We start from the raw sequence: 22,437 nt of genomic DNA, 5'->3' as shown, positions 1-22,437 counted from the left end.
TGTTTTAACGGCACTGGTATGGTAGCTGTGCCCAGCTAGTCATCCTCGTACTAGTCCTCCACCATCACTCTCCCTGGATTTCTAGGTGTAAATGTGTGAAAGCAGCTTGTGATATTGGTTTGACATGATGAGAATGATGAGAAGGAGACAGTGAAGAATGATGATCATAGTGGAAAAGTAGCTGGAATACTAAACATGGAAAAACTGCGATACAAAACAACTATCTTTCATTTGTAGTGAACATTAGTAGGTCTTACTTTTTTCTCATTAATGTGTGCATACTTTTGTTTGTCCATTGCAATATAAGCAAAAAAAAACTGAGTTAATAAACTTGCCCAATTTCTAATGCAGACTACAAGTGAATGTTCACTGTTGCATTGTTCTGCTCAACACATAGTGGCTATCTTGGAAAAATGTTTGTATAAAATCAAGATTACTTAAGATGGCGAGATTTTGCTTTGACTTAATCTCAATATTGCTTGCATCCTAGTGTTGAAGTGAGCTCTGCATAACATTAATTTACTGCCGCTGACTTCTTTTTAGAACCAATGTATCTCAGCAGAGTTTTTGCTAACTGGATTAAATAATGTTTTCTGATATTATGATTTACGCATCAAAAATACAGTAACATGTTGTTAGGTGGTCATAAAGCATCCTCATACGGCTGAGAATTAAGGCCAAAAAGGTCTATCTTGGTCTCATCAGACCAGAGAATCTTATTTCTCACCATCTCAGAGTCCTTCAGGTGTATTTTAGCAAACTCCTTGCGGGCTGTCATGTGTCTTGCCTCTCCTCAGTGTGTGGAGACAACCAGGCACTGCTCATCACTTGTCCAATACAGTCCCCACAGTGAAGCATGGCGGTGGCAGCATCATGCTGTGGGGGTGTTTTTCAGCTGCAGGGACAGGACGACTGGTTGCAATCGAGGGAAAGATGAATGCGGCCAAGTACAGGGATATCCTGGACAAAAACCTTCTCCAGAGTGCTAAGGATCTCAGACTGAGCCGAAGGTTTACCTTTCAACAAGACAATGACCCTAAGCACACAGCTAAAATAACAAAGGAGTGGCTTCACAACAACTCTGTGACTGTTCTTGAATGGCCCAGCCAGAGCCATGACTTAAATCCAATTGAGCATCTCTGGAGAGACCTAAAAATGGCTGTCCACCAACGTTTACCATCCAACCTGACAGAACTGGAGAGGATCTGCAAGCAGGAATGGCAGAGGATCCCCAAATCCAGGTGTGAAAAACTTGTTGCATCTTTCCCAAGACGACTCGTGGCTGTATTAGCTCAAAAGGGTGCTTCTACTAAATACTGAGCAAAGGGTCTGAATACTTAGGACCATGTGATATTTCAGTTTTTCTTTTTTAATAAATCTGCAACAATTTCAAAAATTCTTTTTTGTCTGTCAATATGGGGTGCTGTGTGTACATTAATGAGGAAAAAAATAATTTAAATGATTTTAGCAAATGGCTGCAATATAACAAAGAGTGAAAAATTGAAGGGGGTCTGAATACTTTCCGAACCCACTGTATATAAAGCATGTTAACTCATGAGTATAAACTGAAACTTCACCTTGGAGTTTAAAAGTACAAACATATGTAATACACAAATGGCATCTGCTTTGTTTAATGGTTCTGTTACTAAAATTTTTATGTAATTAAAATGTAAAAAACTTTTTCTTATTTATAGGAGAATGCATTACTGTAATGACAAACCTACATTTTCACAGGCAGCATAACCAAAACTAAAAATGTATAATAATGTATTAATAAGCATTTGGTTTTTCATTCATTCTTTATTTTTTAAGGTCCTGAGGGGAAAGGCATTGTTCAGAGTATTCATAGCTTGCATTAAGAAACTCAATTATCTCTGGCTTAACTCTTTGAGGGCTGAATTATTTTTCCAAAAAACTCAAGTTTTCTGTAAAGCACACAAAGCAATGGTTTCACACATAAATCAACATAAAACGTCTGTTGCTGCGGCTGTTGTTGGCGCATGTTCGGCATCACAGCAGGAGGGCAGCAGTAGTGTTCTCACACAATATGGTTTGTACCTCTTGTCATCATAAGTGGTGGTCCTCCCAGGCGAATGCTGCTGTAGGCGCATCCAAAAAAAAAAAGCAATGCCAGCATGTCGGCAAAAGAAAACCATTGAAGAAAGAGTCACTTGCTTAGCCGCTAAATACAAAAGTGATGCGAGCACATTGGCAAAATGGTATCCCTTTTACTTTTCCTCCCACCGCTAATACACAAGTGAGGCGAGCACGTTGCCAAAACAAAACCTCAGAAGAAAGACAAAGTTGTTTAGCTGCTAATGCACAAGAGGTGCGAGCATGTCGGCAAAACAAAACCTCTTAGGAGAGAGATGCCCAGAGTAGTTCCTTTCAATTACCCGACATCTCTACATTTCATTTTTTTTCCCTCTGACGATTTCAATAGTTTCTATGACCCCAGGCTTTTTATAGCACAGGTTTACACAGCTAGTAAAACATGAAAAATTACATGCAGATGTACATGCATCACTCAGAATCATTAACCCAGATTTAAAAATATTCACATATTTACTTATTTTTAATTCAAATGTTTGACTCCTATTTTTTGGCTAATTTCACAATTGTAATATACAAATTACTAATCATTGAGCTGTGAAAAATAAATCACTTTTAAATTAATTTTCAACTTGAAGGACAGCAATTTTAGAAAGATACTTACCTCAGAGGCAGTCAGCTTCCGGGCAACTGAACCTGCAGAGAAAAATATTTTAATTAAATTTTCTACTATACTATTGAAAGCCTGCATACTGAGCTGTAAAATAATTTCTCAGGATGTTACAGTTGTTTCAGATACAAATATACAGTATTTATCTAAAGGTTCATAAAAGAATATCAATTTTAAGCACATTTGCCAGAGAATAAAAACAGTAAAAAAGACTTGTGCTGATATGCTTTACATATCGTATACTATACCAATGGACCAAAACATAATTTATGAAACATTGCATGGAAAGTTAAATACAAATTCATTACTCATTCATTAGTTATTGTCTGCTTTTTTTATTTTTGTTTTTATTTTTATTACTATTTAATTTAATATTGTTTCTTTGTATCAGTATACTGCTGCTGGATTATGCAAATTTCCCCTTGGGATTAATAAAGTATCTATCTATCTATCTATCTATTAACATTAGAATGCACAATATGAACAGCCACCAATGGGCAACCCATTTTACTCAGAAATACCACATATCAGTTATAGGAAAAAAATGCAAGACAGTATCGTAGATGGAGACAGTTATTAATGACTCCTTACTGTACTGCCAAATGAATCTCTCAAAGCTGAACCAATAACGGGTGTAAATTATTTCTTTGACAGTTTGAATATCATTAAGCAGATGTATCAATCCGCACCATAATAGATATTCATACATAAATGGAATGGGGGGCATTCCCTCTTTGCAAAACTTAAATTTTAAAATCACATCCTGTTTGATGATGCTCCTTCCCTATACAGAGAATTTCATGGGAAATCTACACTCACCTAAAGGATTATTAGGAACACCATACTAATACGGTGTTTGACCCCCTTTCGCCTTCAGAACTGCCTTAATTCTACATGGCATTGATTCAACAAGGTGCTGAAAGCATTCTTTAGAAATGTTGGCCCATATTGATAGGATAGCATCTTGCAGTTGATGGAGATTTGTGGGATGCACATCCAGGGCACGAAGCTCCCGTTCCACCACATCCCAAAGATGCTCTATTGGGTTGAGATCTGGTGACTGTGGGGGCCATTTTAGTACAGTGAACTCATTGTCATGTTCAAGAAACCAATTTGAAATGATTCGAGCTTTGTGACATGGTGCATTATCCTGTTGGAAGTAGCCATCAGAGGATGGGTACATGGTGGTCATGAAGGGATGGACATGGTCAGAAACAATGCTCAGGTAGCCCGTGGCATTTAAACGATGCCCAATTGGCACTAAGGGGCCTAAAGTGTGCCAAGAAAACATCTCCCACACCATTACACCACCACCCTGCACAGTGGTAACAAGGCATGATGGATCCATGTTCTCATTTTGTTTACGCCAAATTCTGACTCTACCATTTGAATGTCTCAACAGAAATCGAGACTCATCAGACCAGGCAACATTTTTCCAGTCTTCAACTGTCCAATTTTGGTGAGCTCGTGCAAATTGTAGCCTCTTTTTCCTATTTGTAGTGGAGATGAGTGGTACCTGGTGGGGTCTTCTGCTGTTGTAGCCCATCTGCCTCAAGGTTGTGCGTGTTGTGGCTTCACAAATGCTTTGCTGCATATCTCAGTTGTAACGAGTGGTTATTTCAGTCAAAGTTGCTCTTCTATCAGCTTGAATCTGTCCGCCCATTCTCCTCTGACCTCTAGCATCAACAAGGCATTTTCGCCCACAGGACTGCCGCATACTGGATGTTTTTCCCTTTTCACACCATTCTTTGTAAACCCTAGAAATAATTGTGCGTGAAAATCCCAGTAACTGAGCAGATTGTGAAATACTCAGACCGGCCCGTCTGGCACCAACAACCATGCCACACTCAAAATTGCTTAAATCACCTTTCTTTCCCATTCTGATATTCAGTTTGGCGTTCAGGAGATTGTCTTGACCAGGACCACACCCTAAATGCATTGTAGCAAATGCCATGTGATTGGTTGATTAGATAATTGCATTAATGAGAAATTCAACAGGTGTTCCTAATAATCCTTTAGGTGAGTGTATATCCTATTTTGAGGTTAGTTTAAACATGCATATATACATTTTTGTATATACTAATTAAGAATGTGTTTAAAATTCTAGCAATGTATTTTAAATATGATCTAATCTCAGTTATTGATTGACAGCTCTTTAAAAATAATAAAAATATAAGGATTCACCTCACAAAGAAAACACTGAACATCAAGGCCTGAAAATGTCTTAAGTAACACAACCAAGGTTTCTCATTCTTTCTGTGGAGATTACTCATATGCTGCAGAAATGAATTATACATGTACAGGCAGGTTTTGGGTTATAGTGACTCTGCAGATATGAACGAGCAGATAAAACCCCAAAATTTTATTTTCAATGGAATTTCAATTATTTATCTAGCGACTTCCATTTTAAATGCCACAGACTAATTTTAACAGAATTTGAACACGTATCAGCCATCACCAACTGTGAGGAATAAATAGTACAGCAGAATAGAGACATTGTCACCATTTTTGATCATAGTTTGCTTTTTGGCAGAATGCAGACTTGCAGAATAAGCAATGGCACATGTAAGCAGCTCGATCAGCAGCTGGTCGTTTAGCTGAGTGGTAGAAGCCACAGCATCTTATGTATGTGTTCCTGTCGTGTCATCTAAGAGAGTGCAGATGTTGTGAGGGAGAGGTGACACTCTTAGCAATCCCTCAGCAAAGACAGCACGTGTCTTCTGAGGGATTAGTCATCAGTTAGTGATGATTTTTATTCCTTTGTGATTTAGAAAAATGACATGACATTACAGTCAACCCTCGTTTATCGCGGTTAATCCGTTCCAGACTCTGCCGCGATAAATGAATTTCCGCGAAATAGGATTCTTTATTTATAAATCAAATATTTTCACAGTTAGAGCATAGAAAACCTGTTTATGACCTTCTAAATACAATTTCTAACATTATTAGAGCCTTCTAGACATGAAAGAATACCCTTTAGTCAAAAGTTTAAACTGTGCTCCATGACAAGACAGAGATGACAGTTCCGTCTCACAATTAAAAGAATGCAAACATATCTTCTTCTTCAAAGGAGTGCCCGTCAGGAGCAGAGAATGTCAGAGAGAGAGAGAGAGAGAGAAAGCAAACAATCAAAAGTCAATAGGGCTGTTTGGGCTTTTAAGTATGCGAGGCACCACCAGACAAAGCAGCTACAAGGAAGGCAGCAATGTGAAAGTAGTCTTTCAGCATTTTTAAGAGGAGTGTCCGTATTCGTGATATATATTTAGATATGCTTACATTTAAAATCCGCGATAGAGTGAAGCCGCGAAAGTCAAAGCGCAATATAGCGAGGGATCACTGTACTCCTTTACCAACTATTGTCAGATACTGCATCATTATCAAAAGCTGGTATTTTTAAGTATGTTTAAGCATTAGGTTGACATACTGTACATACTTTTTAGTTTAACTATTTGTGTTTAATGATTTAAAGCACTAATACCACATAATATTACTTCAGTGTCCATTTACTTATGTTCAAGACATTTTTCTGTTAATAAAATAAACTTTGTGCATTTCTGCAGAAATTTCCATTAATAAACAGACATGTTCAGTTCATGTTCTACATTACATATAAAATAGGGTAATGAACATCAGCTGAATCCACGGGACGCCTGCATTATAAAACTGTTACTGCCGCTGCCACTCTATCACACAGACATACTTACTGTACAATCAATGTTATCATATTGTTTTCTAAGCATTTACTCCAAATAATGCTGTAAATGTCAATCTAAAGAAGGGCAAGCTGTGGTGCATTACATCACAATTCAGTAATGAAGGTAAAGAACACAAGGAGTACTCTAATGAGTAGTGTTTAAAAAAAAAAAGTGTGCTGGTCAGCTGCTTTTCCTATGTTCACTTGTTGACAGCAAGGTAAAGAGGCCTACATTCCAGAGATCTAGTTACCTCAATGAAAATATCTTGATGGCTCGTCTAGTGGTTCTTCCTGTAAGGGTTTAGAACAATAAATTCCCTTAGAGGGAAAATAAATGCTAATAAATATAAAGTTCTTCTAGGGGTTCATTCTACACTCATGATGAAACATCTATGTTTCAGGTGAATGAGACTGTTCCAGGATGACCACAAACACACCTGCAGAGTAATCAATTATTGATTTGGAGAGTATTATAAACAGTAATGTAAACCATAAAGTAATTCTTGTCTACTGATCTCAATCAAACAGAGCACTCAAGGGAAATTCTAAAGTAGTACCTAAAACTGCTTTTGCATCACCAAGATATCAAATAATTGAATTGAATTTCTTACAGACAACAGGTACAGAACCCCTTTAATAAAGTTCCAGACAGGCTATTTTGTTGAGTTAGTGATTAAATGTATGATAAAAATTAATTTAAATAGGCACTTTTTATTTTGTCCATAACTTATGTCTAGTGACAACTACCAGAAGGAAAGATGCATTTCCTGCAGAACTAGTCTTGCAGGGCCAGAAGCAATTATCAAATGAGGAAATATGTATGGGAATAACCTGTTAAGATGTTTGTAGTAAATGGTGGTGAAATCTGCTGCTGCAAGGGCTATGCTCATGGGGCTTCTTTCTACAACACCCACCACCTATTTCACTTTAACTCTCCAACGGCAGAATATATTTTTTTCCAAAAACTACTCGGCACATCAAACAATGGTTTCACACATAAATCAACATTGAACGTCTGTTACTTTGTTCTGTAGCAGCTGTCACTGTTTCTGCTGGCTGTGCGGGGCGGCAGGCTGCCTGCCTGCCTGTCTTCATGTGGTGGTGACAGCCACAGTGCAATGCAATCTTGGTTTGTCCCTCTTGTCATCGTAAGTGGTCCTCCCAGGCGCATTAGATAAGCAAGCGCGTTCCGCACCACAATCAGCTGGGAACAGATCAGCTGATGCCGGTACCTTACTTTCGTTTTTGATCCTTATCAACAAATCACTTGCACTAAAATCGGAATCCGGCAAGTCAGATTCCGATTCAACGACAAAATATACAAAATGTTGTCCACAGAGTATGTTGCTTTGCGCGTTCACATTGGTCTCTAGCCAGATGGCGACGCCATTTTAGAGGTCGTTTGCTCTTCGCTTTTCATGTGTGTGCCAGTAACCGATGTCAAATCAATCAAACCATCTTTCCTACTAGCAAAGAGAGTCAAACTAAAGCATAACAGAGTTTTGTCACAGTTTACAGCAGATTACCGTGTTCTACCACTGAATTTTTCAACAAAAGTTGACATCCGCCCTCAAAGTAGGGCTGTGCGATATGACCAAAATCTTATATCCCGATATTTCATTTCATATCCCGATATCCCAATATAGTACATTTTCTTTGTATTCAGTGAATAGTTTATATAAATCACCACTCCTTTTTTTTCATTTAAATTAAAAAAATCAAAAATGAGAAGTACTCAACTTGTAATTATTTCTGTTCTTTTATTTAGAACATTTGAGCAAATGTTTGACTTAGAATGTAAACATAAAATGTTAATGTATCAAATATAAAACACTTTTCAAAAAAAAATTACTAAAGGCCCAATATAAAATACTGCTATATAAAATACCTGACATAAACAAAATGTGAACTGTAACAGCAATAACTCTCACAACATATATTAAATATAAAAGGATCAAAGTACTAACAACTAAACTATATAAGGCCAATAAACACTTTAAACAAAATAAATACAAGTCTAACATTAACTGTCAAAACCAAATGTAAACATTGTACTTCAAACTGTAGCAGCAATAAGGCTAACAACAAAAATATATTAAATATATAATATTAAATATATTTTTTAGGGTACATTCTAGTAAAATGTTAATTAGCACATCGTAGTGTGGCAAATCTCCGTTAATGAGTTACAGCTGATCGCCCGTGCGTGGGACTGGACAGCGCTAACGTGTTGATGCCGTCCCAGCCCCAAGCACGGGGCAATCCGCGGTAACTCGTTAACGGAGATTTGCCGTGTTAATGCAGTTGTGGCGTAAACGTAATTTTAACAAGATTAACGCTGACAGCAAATGCTGCAGGGAAAATTATGCCTTAAGCAAATTGTTTTGGTAGCAATTAATCTTCCAAGCTTTTAACATGCTCGTTTAAATAGTACCTTTACAACTGTAATATCCTACGTGGCCTGCCTCTCAGTTGTAAACTCTCTGCATGCTCGCTCACGTGCTTTTTGCGGAGGTGGTAGAAAAGGTTTGTCGTGTTTGAGTCTGTGGTAGCGATCAGTTTGCAGCATAATTTGCACAGTACCGTTTTCTGGTCCGTGTCAGACTCTTCAAATCCAAACCATCTCCATACTACAGAGGTAGCCCCTCGTTTAGGAACAAGGTCCTTCTGTGTGGAGCTACCTGGTGTTGCCTCGTCTTCATCAGCCATGCTAGTGTGTCTGCATCCACGTGGTGGCCATCAAAACAATGAAAAAAATATTGCCGTAAACAGTTTATTTTGCGACACCACGAAACAAACGATAGCGTAATGTGCAGCGATAGACGTTTTCATATTGTCATCCGATATATATCGTTATATCGAACAGCCCTACCTCAAAGTGTTAAACTGCCAGGTTTTCAGGGAGAAGGCAAAAGAACCTAAACAAAAGACTTGAAGCTGAGAGAAAATAAAAAGCTAAAATTGCTATTATCCACTCGGGAGCTGAGTAGCACAAGGCAACTAAAACTTCATGAATAGCTTATACATTGAAATGAGGGCACACACACGTTAGACCAAAGCAGCTACTCCACGTGTTTGAGAAGTACTTGTGTCTGCTACAATATATTTTCATTTTGACTGCTGCATCACTATATGGCATACCAATATGAAACAGAGTTTAGAGAAGCACTGTGGTCAATGTACATACTATGTGTTAAAACGGTGTGACTATATTCCGGCCTGACATCTGCATTTCCAATTAGACAGTAGTATTGACTTACTTTAGTTACTCAGACATGCAGTCAGAAAGTATATGCTTTTACCAGGGTGGTTATGCAGATTTGTAGATTTAGGCATTTCTGAGTTCTAAAATGCCCTTTGCCTATGGCTCTTCATTATCAGCTCTCTTAATGGCAGTTGTTTTGATGGGGTGTGAAACACCATTTACTTTAAAATGTATATATTTTTCAGTTAACACTGTCAACAACATAGCCACCAGTTCTTTCAAACTTATATTGACTCCAACACTGTCATCTTAACTGTGAACAGAGAAAACACACAGCACCTGCAACAACGTAGGACTTACTTTTACTAGTCGAACACTGATATCTTCACATACCAATGTATAATATACAGGGGGGTCCTCGGGTTACGACACAGTTCCATTCCTACAACAGTGATGTAACCTGCATTTTGGTGTAAGTCGAAACACACCCTGGCCTAAGTCACTTACCTATCCTAACACATTTGCAAAATCATAATCTAGAACATAAAAACCAAAGCCACAGAAAAAGGAAAAGGACATATACTGTATATTGTACTGTACACTGTACTGTAGTAATAGAAAAAAAATGTGTAAAAGTTATTCCTTCTGCTTTCTTTACATTGGCTAATTTCACTTTCATCACTTCCAACTCCCTCACTCATACACCACGTTACTGCATATTGTTCTTCTGTGCACAACCAAACTAGTTCACCCATGTAGTCTGTAAGTACGACGCTAACTGCATCTCAATATTTTTTTTTTTTAATGGGAGTGAGTGTTGTAAACTTGAAATGTCATATGTCGAGATGTTGTAACCCGAGGACCTCGTGTATTGTTAAATGAATGGTTTTTCATTTGTATCAGGTTATGTTTATTTTTAACACATGCAATGTGGTCTATGCACACGCAACACACATATGTTGAATTGACGTCTCTCTTAAATAGATCTTTCGGCTGTAAACTGTTTACCGTAATCTGAAAGTTGCTCTGTGTCAGACCTGGTTAACAAGAGCACCTCTGATCTTCACAGTTCCTTTGTGAGGTATTGAAATAGTTTAGAAATGGGACACTCCGTGAGCCACCTAATTGTTCTCACCAGTTTTCAAACAAAATTCATACATGGTTGTCTCCAGATGTATATATTGCATGTCTGGCTCGGCAAGTCTACTGTGCAACTGCAAGCAAAAACTGCAATGGGGAGGATGTGTGTGTGTGTATTGTTAAACTGTATGCAATGCAGTATTTGTTCATTATTATGTTTTCCTTCTAACATGAATATGGCAAAATTCAAAAGAAACTGACATTATTTGTGGTATCAATACCTTTTTATTGCAGATGGGACACAAAAGTAAATACTGTTTTTTTAAAAAAAAAAAAAAAAGTTCTCCAGTGTCTAGATGTATTTGTGTAGACAGTAACACCAGTCATACGTCAGCCATACTCCGGCTTAACTAAAAGTTTTCTGTAAAGCACACAAAGCAATGGTTTCACATATAATCAACATAAATGTCTGTTGTGTGCTGTGGTTGCTGTTGGTGCCTGTTCGGCACCTCTGGAGCAGTTACTAATGGGGGTGGCTCGATGGTTAGCAGGAATATGTGGTGGGCCGGCTGCTTGGTTGTCTTCGTATGGCAGTTGCAGTGCGTCGCAATCCGTTTTATTTCTCTTGTCATCGTAAATGACAGTCCTACCAGGTGAACACTGCTGTAGGAACATCAGCTGGACAAATGTGTTCAGTAGTGCGATCAGCTAATGCTAGTACCTCACTTTCGTATTTGATCTCCATCTCCAGATCACTTTCATCAAAATCGAAGTCCGACAAGCCTGAGCCTGATTCAGTGAAAATACGCAAAACATCATCCATGGAGTATTTAGCGTTAAGTATTCACTTTGGTCTCTCACCAGATGGTGATGCCATCTTAGAGATATTTTTTGCTCTTCGCTACTTATGAACGCGAAAGAAATCAAGGTAAATCAACAAGGCTAACTTTCCTTCTAGCAAAGAGAGAGTCAAACTAAAATTTCGCAGCTTACAGCCGATTACCGTTCTCTACCCCTGAATTTCGACACTGCTTATCCAAGTTTGGATGGAGAGCGAGCTTATGGTAAGTATAGCCACTCATTTTTAATTACAGGCAGTCCTAGGGTTACTTACGAGATAGGGACAGTAGGTTTGTACTTAAGTTGAATTTGTATGCAAGTCAGAACAGGTACATTATTTTAATAAATGCTATTGTTGACCGACTGTAACCATGTGCTCTGCCAATGAATGATGGAGTTTCACCTCTCTCCAAAGTTTTTATTATTTCTACTTTATTTTCAATGGTGATTTTTTTCTCTTCTTTACTGTATTACCAGCACTTGCATCAGATTTGTGTTTCAGAGACATTCTTGAAGGGTGCAGACAAAAGGTTAAGATGAGCTTTTCTGCACAGCACTGCATAGCTATCACAGCAGGCAGGCCATCCCACGTCAGCATGTCTCATGTACTGACAAGAGACAACTTCCTACTATGTACGTAACAGTACAAGCAGGCTTGTTATTGAGAATGAATGGGGGTAGCGAGGGGCAGTTCACCACCCACCCACCACACAGTCACCTCTACTACAGTATGCAGCCTTCAGCGTGCATCCGCCCACCGAGAACGAGCACAGTGCGGCCAAAGGTGTGTAGTGAATCGCCCACCACTGCCCCCATTCAACAGCCACCCACCCAAAGCACACTACAATGATACCCCCCCCCGCTGCCCCGTTCACCCTCAACCGGCTTGCAGCATTACCAGCCGCCCAACGAAAACGGGCAGCCGTGTGTAGTGGGCGGGCAGTGTAAGGTTTATAAACAATGATGTGGTCATCATGGATTACATAAACATGTGAAAAAAAAAATTATTTTTTTTCCCCCAGTAACTGAGAAATAAACACAGTAAAAAACTCTAGAGAGAAAAATTCAAATATTTTTATTAATTGCCACATAAAATGACTAAATACATGATAATTCAGGGTATATTAATTTAAATAAACTTTTCGTAACAATATATTTTTCATACCAAGTTTGTCAGTAAAAACAAACAAACAAAAAAGTCTTTGCTCATTCTCTGCCTTTTGCTGCAAATCTAACATACAAATCAAATGAATTTAAAATTTCAAATGTCAGACGTTTATGCTTTAATTTTCCAAGTCATTTCCTCTTTTGTAGATTTTTTTTCTCCAGTGTTAGACTACCTTAGTGAAATCAAACATTCAATTTATGATTATTTGAGAATTCCTTTAACACTAGAATCCCTGAAGCCTATGAAAACAGTCGTAATTGCTGAGCCACCTTAAATTCCTTTGCACTTCATCAGCATCTTTGTTTTGCAAATGTGTAAATCAGACAAGCAGCCTGCTATCCAATCTCCATGAAGGTCTCCCAGCTCAAGTCTATTTAACTGGGTGTCTGAAATTGTATTAATGTAAATAATGTATCCTCATTTGGAATACGCACATACATTTCATGTGTGTTCCGGGTCTACAATGATCTGGGCAAACGTAGGATGACAGGAAATGTGAGGCAAGAAATGTTGAACACATAAATAAAACAAACTTTTTCATGTGATTCTAATGACAAAATGCCGAAGTAAAGACTGAGTACAGATATCAAATAAACACTTTCATAAAAGGTATAACAAAATAAGTGTTCCTTTATTCAAGAATATAACCGAAAAAAAACAAATCATTCGATTTACATGTTGCTGTCAATGAGTAAAAACCCAAGCCCAAATATCAAATCGACACAACCTAAATGTGTCTGCTTGGCTGGGTCAGAGGTAAGAATTGGTCCCTAGTGAGGAAAAGGTTGCAGATTTGAGCCCAGGCTTTCCCAGTTTTGAGTAGTGAGCCGATTATTATTATAATAAAATAAAAACATTTTATTATTTGGAAGAGAGGTGAAAAAGTGTGCAGGCAGGGTGGAATGAGTGAAGAAGAGTGTCAGGAATAATTTGTGACAGACAGGTATCAGCAAGAGTGAAAGGGAAGGTCTACAGGATGGTAGTGAGACCAGCTATGTTATATGGGTTGGCACTGACCAGAAAGCAGGAAACAGAGCTGGATGTGGCAGAGTTTGTAACACCCATTGTAAATTTGTGACTCTTTATCCTACTGAATTACTATATGTAGATTTTTGCTTATCTTTGTTTCTGCCGTTTGAGCTACTAAATGTTGTTAAATGTGCCTGTTAAGGCTTTCTACGTAAAAAGCACTTTACTCTCTAACCAGCGCCTTTGACACTTAAATCATGGTGTGTTCATAAAGAACAACTGAATAAAAGCAAAACCATATGTAAGCTGTGCAGCTCAGAATTTAAGTATCGTTGTAACACAAAAAATTCGAGAAATCATTTATCCCAATGTCAACCATAAACATGATCTCATTCAAAGGTGTAGAGCCTACAAACTGCTCCAAGCTTTAATTTTATTTGCCTCATTCCCACTCCAAAAAAAAAAAGAATCTATAGGGCTTTCCACCAATGACACAGCTTTATGAACTGTGGTGTGCTATACCAACCAGAAAGCAAATGAGTAAAGTTATTGTACTTGGGGGTTTATGAAGATCTTAAGGAATGCATCACTACATCTCTCAGGTCAGCGGAGAGAGTAGCCCTAGCTTTTGACAGCTGAATATCCAGGGTAGCAGATTCCTACGTGACAATCACATGTCACTACATTAAAAACTAATGTATTGCAGACAAGTATGCTATATGACAGTTAGAGCGGGAGCTGTTTACCTTTATAATTATAGAAAAGACACTAGTCTTCCCACTCTCTTTAATTTCAACTAATTCAAGATTTTAAATATTCGACTGATGAATTTGGCTAACAGTTTAGACATGGAGATTCATAACATACCAATAGGTTACAGTAAATCATACTTATTTAAGAAGCAACATTATTTTGTAATATTTGCAAGATGATTTAAAAAGTAGATGCCATTGCACTGTATTAAAACAATGAGCCCCCATTATGTGTGTGAATTCTGCAAATTGCATTTTTATAATTGCAGATAGGCATTAACTGTTCATTTTTATAATTAACAAATTTAAATTCTTTAGGCTTATTGTTCAGTGACCACATTAAAAGTACTAAAATAAATACAACCCTCTTTAAACAGTTTTTTAAATTAATAAAACATGTACAAGAATATTTCTACATAATACACATGCCATAAAAAAGTAAACATTCTTGCCATAATTACAAGCGAGAATTCTAATAAAATGCTCATGCCTGTCAAGAAGACACATGCCTAACATGCTTAACATGTTTAATGCTAAATTCATCATATTTGGATCTTAAAGTTAATAAGCCATACTGTTTACTCTGCAGCTAGGGCAAATTCATCTGTTTTTTCTTCTAATTAAAAATGTAAGCCAATGTTCTAAACATAGGCTCGCTCACTGTCCAAACTCAGTCAAGGAGTGTCCATTTTAACTAAAGCAGAAAACAAAAATGGTCTGAACCTCGCTTTTCTCACACTCTGTCGTTCCTCTCCTTGAAGAGCTCCTCCTCCAATTCCCTTTGCTCAATTTATTACTCCATTTTCTGCAATGTTAAAGTTAATATTTCTGCCTTCACTCTCTCCTAAAGTGACTGAAAGTTTGGCAACAAAAAGAAACGTGTGATTCCTCAAGTACTGTAATACCTTGTATAATACAGTACTAAGAGTAAATTACTGTGAAATTCAGAAAAGTTTTGAAAAGAACATTTACCAATCAAGTCATTGGGGGAGCAAAAAAAAAAATAAAATAAAATAATGAGTGGGGCTGCTAAAACAGCACACTTAATTGCACATTTCTGCAATAATGTTAACAAATTACAAGTCTTAGCACTGGAGAGATTTTACTCATGGTTAAGCACATTATAAGCTAAGCCACATGAATGTCTGGCCAAAGTCTTCAAACCCTAGGTACATTAATATCTTGGAATGAACATCACTGATGGATATGTGCAAGGGTGGTGTCTCATATAATGCTGGATTCTACCTTTTGCCCAGTGCAGCTGGGATAAGAACTGGCTCTCAGTGATGCTGGATGGATAAGCCAGACAAGACAGACAAACAAATGTAGCCATATTCATAAGAATCAAGGCAGATGAATGAAAAGTCCTTATTTCTTTTATTTTGGCTATGTACAGTATTTTATTAAAGAGGTTATAATCTCACATCTTTTCAACCAACTCAAAAGGCATGACACAGCAAGATAAAAAGACTTCAATTACTCAGTTTATTTCCCAACAAATTATATAATGGGATAAAAGTGGCAATTATGAATGGCTTTAAGTGCACCAGGATTTTAATTTCATTTTTAATAAGTTAAACCATGTAACATTTTTAAATAACAGACGCGATACTTGAAATTCAGTGTTCAACCCTAGTCAGTAGTTCTTTTTTAGATTAAAATAGGATGCATCCTGTCTACAAATGGCCTAATGTATTAAGCGGTTTGTTTTGGCAGAAAAGTGTGAGAAATTCAGTCAGCCAAATGCCAAAAAAAATATTTTATCAGGGTTGATCATTCTGTGAGGTGTGCCACAAATGCATAGAGAAAATGAAAAGAACAAAACCAAAAAAAAAAAAAAAAAAAAGGTTGATTCAGAGCTGGTCTTTAAAACAATAGATGTGTTCATAAAAAAAATGAACATAAAAAAATACCCAAAAAAAAAAGATTATACCAAATACTAAAAAATACAGAATGGTGCCTTGGTTGGCGAGCATAATTCATTCCGTAAACGTGCTTGTAATCCAAAGCACTCGTATATCAAAGTGTATTTCCCCATAAATAATGGAAACTCGGATGATCCGTTCCACAACCCAAAAATACTTGTATAACAATAATTAATACAAAGTAAAAATACATAAAACAAATTAACCCTCACTTTACCTTTGAAAAGAATCGTGGCTGGTGTGAGGGAGATGAGAGAAGGAGGAGGAGGGTTATTGTGTAGGACGACTTTCACTCTAACGTACGGAATCACTGCTATCTGTTGGCTCACTGGAATCTTTCTTTTTTGTGACTTTAACAAGGAACCTCTCCAATGACAGTTGCTTTTGCCTCCTTTTGAGGATTTTACAGAAATGTGACATTGCATTGTTTTTAAACTGATTCATTGGTCGCACACAAAATTAAAAAATGCTTTACACATACACATGCGGTCACAATGCTACAGTGAACAGTATCCGCTCGTACGGATGTTGACTTTATGAATGAAGCATGCCGACTGAGGCTGAGAATGGGAGACAATTACTCACAATCCTGCGGACAGAGATCCACCATTAGCTCAGTTGTGATCACATGGCACTTAGCAGGCAAAGTGTATACGTACTACTTGTATTGCAAGTATCAATTTATCAAATTTATTAAAAATTTTTGCTCGTCTTGCAAAACACTTGCAGACAAAGTTACTCGCAATCCAAGGTTTTACTGTACTTCCAGAAATTGCAATTTGATCAGACATGCTTATCACAGACAACTCAGTTTACTGGTATTCTACTGAAAAAAAAAAAAGAAGTCTTCATGAATAAATAAATCTGTGCTGAAACAGAGAATGTACGTCAAGTTTAGTTTTTAAAACTAAAGTGGCAGAGAAGTGTGCAAGAGCTGGACAGGTTATGTACGAGGGAAGTGTGATAGTGGTGAGGACTGCGGTAGCAGTAACCGATACATTACATTAGGGATCGGTTCCGAGCCCCTTCTTATTTTCAATGTTGATGGACAGGTTGACAAATGAAATTAGACAGGAGTCCCTGTGGACTATGATGTTTGCTGAGGACATTGTGATCTGTAGCGAGAGGGGGGAGTAGGTTGAGCAGGCCCTGGAATGGTGGAGATATGCTCTAGAGAGGGGAGGAATGAAGGTCAATAGGAACAAGACAGAATATATGTGTGTAAATGAGAGGAAGGTCAGTGGAATGGCGAGGATGCAGGGAGTAGAGTTGGTGAAGGTGGATGAATTTAAATACTTGGGATCAACAATAGAGAGTAATGGTGATTGTGGAAGAGAGGTGAAAGAGTGCAGAAAGGGTGGAGAAGATTGTCAGAAGTAATTTGTGATAGAAGGGTATTTGCAAGAATGCAAGGGAAGGTCTACAGCACAGTAGTGACACCAGCTATGTTATATGGGTTGGAGATGTTGGCACTGTCCAGTAAGCAGGAGACAGAGCTGGAGGTGGCAGAGTTAAAGATACAGTGATCCCTCGCTATATCGCACTTCGACTTTCGCGGCTTCACTCTATCGCGGATTTTAAATGTAAGCATGTCTAAATATATATCACAGATTTTTCGCTGGTTCGCGGCTTTCTGTGGACAATGGGTCTTTTAATTTATGGTACATGCTTCCTCAGTTTGTTTGCCCAGTTGATTTCATACAAGGGACTCTATTGGCGGATGGCTGAGAAGCTACCCAATCAGAGCATGTATTACATATTAAATAAAACTCCTTAATGATACACATTCGCACATTTCAAAGCTCTAACAGCCCGTATTGATTTTTGAGTGTTTGCTTTACTCTGCGCCTGACAGAGGGTGTGTGAGCAGAGGGGCTGTTTGCACAGAGGCTGTTTGCTTAGAAGATACGGACGCTCCTCTAAAAAATGCTGAAAAGACTACCTTTACATTGATCCCTTCACTGCAGCGGCTTTATCGCGGTGCTTCGTTTACTTAAAAGCACAACAGCCCTATTGATTTTTGTTTACTTGTAGCGGGGCCACATATTTAGTGTTTAAATGTCAGTTCTGAGTGTGTCTCGTTTCATTGTCCCGTTTGCTGTTTGTATGTGTATCAGTTAATGCCGTCCCCGTAAAGGAGGACGGATGATGGAAGGAGACCACAGCCGCAAACCTGGAAAACACCTGTTTTTAATTAATCAATTACAGCCGTCACAGACTATTTAAGAGGAAAGAGGGAGGAGAAGGAAAAAAAGACCGTTTTGTTTCAACCACTTCAACTTGCTTGCTGTTTCTTCACATCGCGCCTTTCACCAGTTTGCTTTTCATTTTCCGGACTGTCTTTCAACCTGCATCTGCTGAGACCCCGGGGTCGATTCACCATCCACCATACGCCGAGGAATCACGGTGAGGTTGCTCCAATCGCTGGGAAAATCAAACACCACAATTGCCGCTAGTTCAGTCATCCGTATTCAGGACATTTTTTATATTCGGACTCAAGTTCCCAATCATTCGGTTTTTCAGTCATTTTGTTGTTCGTGTTGTGTGTTATATGTTACAGGGACAAGGGAGGGTTTTTGTATTTATATTTGGTGCTGTCTTGTTGTTGCTGGGGTGAGGGATATTTATATTTATATCTGTTTTGTGGCATGTCTTGTTTCATTTAATACATTTAATCCGTTTAATTTTACATCCTGCTTTTGTGTACTTGCATTTATACCGTCGATTGTGGGGAAAAGTTTAATTGTGTAGAAGTACGGCTTGATAGTTAGATTTTCTCAGTAAATTATCCAGGCCACAGGTCTTGGAGGTGTAGCTGCCGGCTGGGTAAAGGGGTCGGCCGTTACATACTTTTCTCTCTCTGATATTCTCTGCTCCTCATGCCGCTCCTTTGAAGAGAAGATATGTTTGCATTCTTTTAATTGTGAGAAAGAACTGTCATCTCTGTCTTGTCATGGAGCACAGTTTAAACTTTTGACTAAAGGGTGTTATTTCATGTCTAGAGGGCTCTAATAATGTTAAAATCGTATTTAGAAAGTCGTAAACAGGTTTTCTATGCTCTAACTGCGCAAATATTTATAAATAAAGATTTATAAATAAAGAATCCTACTTCGTGGAAATTCATTTATCTGTCTGGAACGGATTAACCGCGATAAATAAGGGTTTACTGTATAACTGTGCAGAGAATATTTACAAACAGTGTGGGAGAGTTTCTAAGGGCTTAAAATATATAAAAATAACCATACAAACATATGATTTCTACTTCGTGGATTTTCACCTATCGCGGGGGGGTCTGGAACGCAACCCCCGCGATCGAGGAGGGATTACTATACTAAGATTTGCAATGGGTGTGACAAGGATGGATAGGATTAGAAATTAGCACATTGGAGGGTCAGGTCAGAATGGAAGGTTGGGAGACAATGTCTAAGAGGCAAGATTACGTTGGTTTGGACATGTGCAGAGGAGAGATGCTGGGTATATTGGGAAAAGGATGTTAAAGATAGAACTGCCAGGAAAGAGGAAGGCCCAAGAGAAGATTTATGGATGTGGCGAGAGAGGACATGCAGGTGATGGGTGTAACAGAGCAAGATACAGAGCATGGGAAGATATGGAAAAAGATGATCTGCCATGGCAACCCCGAAAGGGAGCAGCCAAAAGAAGAATGGATTTCACATACAGAAATTAAGAAAATTGACTTTATTAGAATGGAATTGTAAATGATTTAGCTTGTAAGAGATAATGATGCTTGGAATGTTGTAGAATATTTTCTTGTTCTAGGAATATAAATTGGAAGTCAAGTGACTAAATATGAGCAAGTCTATCCTGACAGCATCCAATCAAAAAACACAGCAAATACAAGATGTGCTTTGATAGTGAAATAGCATGACCAATCAGATGACGTTTACAATGTTTAATGCATTTGTAAGAGGTGGAGGAGAAAAAAGAAAAAAAGATTAATCGTGTTTTAAAAGTGTCTTGCACAGACCTGATAAACAAATGGAGGCATCACATTCATTCTGTGACTGGTAATGAGCACTTCTACAGATGTCCATCAGTCAAAGCAACTGTCCATTTTCTAACACGTAAACCGTTTAGGCTTGGTAGAGTGCTGACCTCAAAACACATCTACTATATGTGGAAGGTCTAACAGTGCTAACAGAAGTAGCAAGTAAACATTAAGGCAAAGTTAAAAAAAAAATAGTCATTTGGCTAAAGTACTATGGTTATGACAAGTGCTGCTCTATTTGTTAATACAAAAGAAAAACTTAGTGTTTCAATGCTTTGAAGGAAAATGCGCATCCCCTTAATTTGACATGTTAACAAAAATGCATAATCGTCGAAACATGCAGATAGAAGGAAAAGCAAAACATCATACTTAATTGCTAAATATGATTTGTGCAAACACTGAATTTGTGTACTTTCTTTGGTTTTTGAAGGCAAAGTAATACTAATTAATATAACACATAATTAAAGGCAAACATCATATATGTGAATGGCTCATAAAGCAATACTGTCGTCTCATAGTTAAACTTCTAAAACTACAGGTAATGACAGCTCAAATAACTTTGTAACAGTCACTCATGTAAGAAACCTTTAAAACATCTCAACAAAGGCCATTATACAGGGGTTCTGGGAGAAAGAAAAAAAAAAGATTAGTGTAAAACTAAGAAGAATGATTTAATACTGGAAGTTCTGAGGTTGAGACAAATGGGGGAGAAAAAGAAAAAAAAAAAAAAAGTTACAGATTTGGAAAAAGGCTGCACCAGGAATTTGTGACTTTTTAAAATTAGACTAATCTGTTAAATATTACTTTTTGGTAATCATTTGTATCAGATAATGATGCAGATATATCTCATAATAGCAAATGTTATAAACTTAGAATAATTCTCAGACAAAACAGAATTTAAAAGTGTGTTACAAAAACAGCTTTAACAGAGTTTCTTTAAATGGAAACATTCTGGATTATCTTGGAGTTCACTAATTCAACAGTACAGATAGAATATCATTTCGATTTTTTTCAGTTACTGGACAGAAAATGTCAATGAATAAGATATGTTTTAAGATAAATGAGATAGTTTATTATGATATCACTCTTTATAAAACCAAAGATGAAATGCCCCTAAGATTACAAACACTCCCATTTGTTGTTACACTGGGGAGAGCCTAATTTAATTTTACACATTAAAGTTCAAACCCTGCATTTATTTGGGTATCTACTAATGCCAATACTAATTTACATAAATGATAGCTGGGTAATTACTGGATGAATATACCACTATTTTAAAGATGTCTTTACTTTAAAGTACTTACATTTTTTATTGTATTACAGAAAAATGCACAATTGTTTCTACCATGTTATTGAAATAAAACATCATAAAATTTCATTGGTATTGCTATCAAATACAAAAATGTTGGTATTGTGACATCACTATCTGGTACTACTCCACATTTTGTTGATAAAGCACTAAAAGCAGATAATTTGCAATATATGATCAATGCAAATTTTTACTTAATTATGACATGCATGGTGCAAATTGAATTAGAATGTATTTCGAGAATGGCTAAATTCCCATTCATTTTAACTTTAAGGAGAAAATTTCTTGAATGTTGTTGGTATACTCAAGTGTTGTCTAGCCAGTACCTCCCTCAGAAACAGATAAAGAAAAAAAAGGTGAAGAAGGTGGTGTATGTTGCTTTATGCCTAAGTTTTTGACTTGTTTATAGAAGAAATAGCTGTGTTTCTAGAAAATAAAATTTGCAGCATAAGCATGAATTTCAGTCTCTTTCCGATGTTTCAGTGTAAGAATATATTTGAAAGCCAGTAATGAAACAAAGTCAGATAGTGCTATGGCACTTTAGTTTAAGATCCCTATAGTGCCATCTCATTAATGTGTGGCTGATTTGAACTCCAGATAATTGAGGTAAAAGGTTTTGTTGATATACAAGATATAGGGATTTTGTAAGGATATTCATTTTAAAAATATTCATTACCCAGGCTAAATCAAGACGGAGAGAGGAATAACTTCTAACATGTTCTTTAACTTCTGCAGTGAGTTAGTAGCATCTCCTCGATGCACAGTAT

At 37.4% G+C, this 22,437-nt stretch overlaps 1 protein-coding gene across 1 annotated transcript in view; it reads right to left on the bottom strand.

Moving 5' to 3' along the window:
* Positions 1 to 22,437, bottom strand: part of LOC120541011 (phosphatidylinositol 4-phosphate 5-kinase type-1 beta-like) — a 153,568-nt gene that overhangs the window by 93,933 nt on the left and 37,198 nt on the right. The window contains exon 3 of the mRNA XM_039772279.1: positions 2,717 to 2,748. Within this exon, the coding sequence (XP_039628213.1) occupies positions 2,717 to 2,748 (32 nt within the window). The remainder of the gene's footprint in view (positions 1 to 2,716; positions 2,749 to 22,437) is intronic.

The sequence above is a fragment of the Polypterus senegalus genome, chromosome 1 (genome assembly GCF_016835505.1).
Source record: "Polypterus senegalus isolate Bchr_013 chromosome 1, ASM1683550v1, whole genome shotgun sequence".
Taxonomy (NCBI): Eukaryota; Metazoa; Chordata; class Cladistia; order Polypteriformes; family Polypteridae; genus Polypterus; species Polypterus senegalus.
Note: the sequence above shows the minus strand (reverse complement) of the source record. Positions and strands in the feature narration are given on the sequence as shown.